The sequence below is a fragment of the Nicotiana tabacum genome, chromosome 11 (genome assembly GCF_000715075.1).
Source record: "Nicotiana tabacum cultivar K326 chromosome 11, ASM71507v2, whole genome shotgun sequence".
NCBI classification, from domain to species: domain Eukaryota; kingdom Viridiplantae; phylum Streptophyta; class Magnoliopsida; order Solanales; family Solanaceae; genus Nicotiana; species Nicotiana tabacum.
In genome coordinates, this window is record NC_134090.1 from 172,757,162 (window position 1) to 172,762,517 (window position 5,356).

The 5,356-nt window shown below is 33.5% G+C and overlaps 1 protein-coding gene across 1 annotated transcript; it reads left to right on the forward strand.

Annotated features, from left to right (window-relative positions):
* Window positions 1-1,566: 1,566 nt before the first annotated feature.
* On the forward strand, window positions 1,567-2,781 carry LOC107799313 (thaumatin-like protein). The gene is made up of 2 exons (XM_016622413.2): window positions 1,567-1,824; window positions 1,930-2,781. The coding sequence occupies exons 1-2, from the start codon at window positions 1,638-1,640 to the stop codon at window positions 2,601-2,603; spliced, it is 861 nt and encodes a 286-aa protein (XP_016477899.1). The 5' UTR covers window positions 1,567-1,637; the 3' UTR covers window positions 2,604-2,781.
* Window positions 2,782-5,356: the final 2,575 nt, after the last annotated feature.

The window sequence follows — 5,356 nt, forward strand, 5'->3', positions numbered from 1 at the left end:
GTGAGCACGATTCTGTATATCCTTTTATTATTCTCTCTAAGCTATTTGCCTTGAATCCGGGGCTAAAGCAGCGCCTTTTGATCTCTTTCTGAATCTCCTAAGAGTCTATAGAACTTTTAATATGCTTCTTCAAGAGAATATGTACCTTTTTTATTTTTATTTATTTTTATTTTTTATTTTATATATGTGAGCTATGGCTTAGTGAAGAGTAACCCCAGTTTACTGGTTTAACCATTGGATTTCATTTAGTTCATGCAATTACTCTCTTCGGTCCATTTTAGTTGTCATATTTTTCTTTTATAGGTCTCTTAAGAAAATATGAATGAAAAGAGTTTTACCTACTATCCCTTATTCACTCTTCCCATTTAGTTCTTTTTATGCTATGTAATCAATACTTTTACTTTCAAGAACAATTAATACTAAGGACAAAATAAAAAAAAAATTATCTTAATTTTCTAAAATGATAAATATTTTAGATCAATTATTTTTAGTAATCACGAAAACCAAAATGGACAGGAGGGAGTATGAATTAAATAATTTATCTGAACTTATTGACTCAAAATATTCACTTGAATCAAAGTATCTTGAGTTTAAGATTTAGTCCAAATTTTATATGAACTTGGTCAAGCAATATTTTATTATCAACATAACGTGAAAAATGGGGTATTATCACTTTTAGCTCGCGCCATAAATTATTTATATTTGGTAATCGAAAAAGTATATAAAATTTGTATAATTTTTGTATATAATATACATGATATATATATAAAAAATATATATATTTCGGTTATTATTTTAACAACGGCTATACAGAGTCACTTTTCCATGAAAAAAAAAAGGTGAATGTGGGCTGCCGATTTCAGTTTACAAGTTGGTTGCCATGAGACTACTCATTTGGAGATTCAAGAATTGCTCTTCTTTTTCTCCTCGAGATCTATAATTGTAGGAATAAGTGCAAAATAACTTTATCAATCTCAAAACATAGTTGCACTTGCACACTAAAAAGCTCCTTTATTAACGAGAACCTACCACACTCGGACTATTTAAATTAAAAAGTAAGAGGTGTCATTGGATTTCTTTGAAAAATTAATCACTTTTTTCAGTGGATGACCCAGCAAGAAGTTATTTAGGAATTTATTTTTAACTTTTTCACTAAACTAAGTGGAAAAATTAGCTAAATCATTTCCATCCATATCCTTAAAATTTAATGTGACTGCCAGCTAAACCAGATAAAAAAATTAGGGCAGTCCGATTCACAAGGCATCCCACATTTACGGGAAGGGCTGCACTCCAAGAATGTGACGTAAATAGTCTATCCTAACGCAAACATTAGCAGCTGCTTCCACGGCTCGAACTTGTGACCTATAAGTCACAAAAAAACAACTATACCGTTACTTCAAGGTTTCCCAGATAAAATAAATAGATTTAAAAAAATAAATAAGCAAAAGTAGACATGATCATGATAGATTATCCTGTAAAGATCATATAAATAACGAGCAAAGATGAATTTAATTATGGCTAAATATCTATTAAAAAACCAGAGAAAATTATCATATTTTTTCCTTGAAAAGTGGAACATGGAGAAAATGCATATCGAGTACCTCCCCTTAACTGCTACCACCTCTTCTACATGACCTATGCAGTTTTTTTATATAAATAACAAAGAATTTTTCACACGTTTGAACTCATATTTCCTCCGTTTACATAGTCATCTTTTGCTTACTTTCTCAATTTGTCAAATCAAGAATAACATTCAGAAAAATATGAGAACTTATTCACATCTCTTGATCTTCCTATGTTTGTCCTTTTATCTATCTTTTTCAAGTAATAATTCACTCCCTATATTTTTTCAATGTTTTTTAAGTTTTCTATAGCTAAGAATTTATTAAAATATTTAGACTTTTCTAATGTTGTTTATGTTATATGCAGATGGAACTCAACTAATTATAGTGAACAATTGCAAAGAAAGCATATGGCCTGGAATTCTTGCAACAGCAGGGCACGAGACGCCGAGCAACGGCGGATTCCATCTCAACCTTGGCCAACAAGTAACACTTGATGTTCCTGAGCTATGGTCAGGTAGATTATGGGGTAGACAAGGTTGTTGTTTCGACAAAAATGGTAAAGGAACGTGTCAAACAGGGGATTGTTCCGGCCTTCTGAATTGTTCAGGGGCCGGAGGAATCCCCCCTGCAACGCTCGTTGAGATGACATTAGGAACCCCAACTAATTCAAGACATTATTATGATGTTAGTTTAGTTGATGGATTTAATATTCCTGTTTCTATGATTCCGATTGGTGGTACTGCTGGTTGTGGTGTTGCTGCTTGTGAAGCTGATCTGAATCAATGTTGTCCTGAATATTTAGCGATAAAGAGCAAAGGTAAAGTTGTTGGATGTAAAAGTGCTTGTCTTGCTACGAACTCTCCAAAATACTGCTGCACAGGAGAATATGCTAATAAAAATACATGCAAACCAACCGCGTTTTCGCGGCTTTTTAAGACTATTTGCCCTAGGGCATATAGCTATGCTTTTGATGAATCTACTGGACTTAAGAATTGTAAGGCGCCGCGGTATCTCATTACCTTTTGTCCTCCCAATTAATGGATCGAGCATCTCTATAGTCGCGGTATAGTGCATTCTGCTTAAGAAAATAGACCTTGGGCCTAACGTGTACGTTCAAGTGTTAATTCACTGTATGTAATTTCTTATGTTTTTCTTATTAGTCTGTGTATTCTGTGTTTTATCAGCAAATAATTCTATATGAATTAGTATTTACACAGCTTTAGTATGTCATATTGTCATGCATTAGCCCATAGGCTTGTTGTCTATTTCTCTTTTCCTAATCCGATGGCTATAAGTGGCTTTAACGATGAATAAAGCTTCTACCAAGATGGAGTTCAATTCTAAAACTAAGTTAGTTAATAATAATAAAAAATGGGACAGTATAAATATTCTCACAGGAAATCCTATTTCTATTTGAGTAATACTAATTAATTGCAAAGTTAATCTTTAGATGCCTTTTTTCGTAATTTGTTTGTTAGAATACTTTTTGAAAAGATTGCCTGAAGACAAATTGTTTCTCTAATACTCAAGAAAAAACACTTCTTAAATAGTTTAGCCAAATATAAATTGCTACTTTTCTAAGTACCTCTTCTCAAAGACTGAAACTCCATTTGAAAAGAAGTCACTCAAATCACAAACTTTGGGAGTTTTGCCAAACGGGCCCTTTGGTTGGGAATCTTCAGTTGTGCCCATTGTATCACATACTCCCTACGTTTCAATTTATGTGAACTTATTTTCTTTTTAGTCCGTGCCATAAAGAATGACCTCTTTCCCTATTTGAAAACAATTTACCTTTATGCAATGATTTATAGCCACACAAAATATATGTGCTTCATTTTACACCACAAGTTCAAAAGTCTTCTCTCTTTTCTTAAACTTCGTGCCCAGTCAAATGGGTTCACATAAATTGAAACGGAGGGAGTAGTTAGGTAAAAATAGCACGGGCTAGCCAGTTTTTGGACTGGTTATTCAAAAATAACCAGCGTTTGCAAAGTCATTAAAAAATAACCACTATTTTGCTGCAACACGGAAAGTTTCAGCATAATATACTAGAGATCGGTGCATTTATATATGAACTTCCAGCATATTATGCTGGAACTCCAACACGCGGAAAGTTCCAGCATAATATACTGGAGATTGGAGCACCTGTGTATGAACTTCCAGCATATTATGCTGGACCGGTATATTATACAGGAGTTTCAATATATTATAATGGAATTCCAATATATTATTCTGGAGTATTTTCCAGATTTTGAACAGTGTTTTCGTTCAGATTTATATTTACATGAAAAGTGGCTAAATTTTGATTACTTTTGAAACTGTGACTATTTTTGAATGACCACTTGTAAATCTGGCTATTTTTAAATTTCTCCCCATAGTTAGGGGTGATTGATAGGAATGGCCCTGTAAGGAGCTGGTCTTCGCCGAATATCCTCAAAATTGAGGGTATTTAAAAAATAGACCCTAACTCGCACACAGTAATTGCTCTTCAGTATTTTTCTACTGGATTGATAGAGTTTATGCTATATTTACTCTACATATCTGTTAAGTTGTTCATTAAAGTCTATCCAATTGGCATAATTTTTTTGTGTTGTTTTAACAAAGTGTCGAACTTGCAATTTCAATTTCGATCAATCCACCCCAAACCTGCTCCAAATAATCTCGAATTTGAAACAAAGCTTTTAATTACCAATACAAACAATATTCAAACACCAATTTAGTCAAATAACACCAAATCAAAAAGATTCACTTTGTCTTCTCCATCAGTTTCTCGTGGGTTTAAATGAGGTCTATGCGGATATTAGAAGCAATTTGCTGACGATGCATCCTTTACCATCTCTTGATTGTGTTTATAACATACTTCTACAACATGAAAAACAAAGGCAAGTAAGTACAAATCCTCAGTTTCACCCTGAATCTGCTCCCTTCAATGTCAATTCTAATAATGTCAAGTTCACTCAACCTCAGCCACAACAGAGATAGTATAATCAAAAGGTGATCTTTGATCAACCTAACTCTGGTCTTTTCTGTAAATATTGCAAGAAGTCAGGGCACTTGGTTGATAAGTGCTACAAACTCAATGGATTTCCGCCAAACTTCAAATTCACGAAAGGCAGAAAGACAACTGCAAATGTAGTAGAATCTGGCAACTCTTCTTCTCAGAATATTTCTACCAATTCTATGTCAAATCCCACTCAAAATCAGGTTGATCAAGGATCTATGGTACATGGATTGACATTGCAGCAGTATGCTCAATTGATATCCTTGCTTTAGCAGACTCATGTTTATGATTCTGGACCTCAACTCAGCACCTTAAATTCTGCCAACTTTGCTGGTACTTTACTGCCTAAGAATGTTGTATATAGTTTTAATTCTTCTTTGCTAAGTAAATCAGACTTTTTAACCTGGATAGTTGACTCAGGTGCATCTGACCATATGACATCTAATAAAGACTATCTCATTAACATCACACCTTTACTTATTCATTTTCTTGTCTCTTTTCCAAATGAATACAAAGTTAAAGTTACATGTACATGATCTTTTATTTTACTTGAGTCCATTATCCTTCACAATGTTCTTTATCTGCCTTAATTTAAACATAATCTTATTTCTGTACATAAAATTACTGAATAATTTGACTGCATAGTTCAGTTTACTAGAATCTCATATATTATATAAGGCTCTTCTCTGAAGAAGCCTCTGGATCTTGGTAAACTGGATAACGTCTTGTACAAGTTTGTTTGGGAACAGTCATCTCAACTCCAACACCCTTTGACAAATGTTTCAAACAG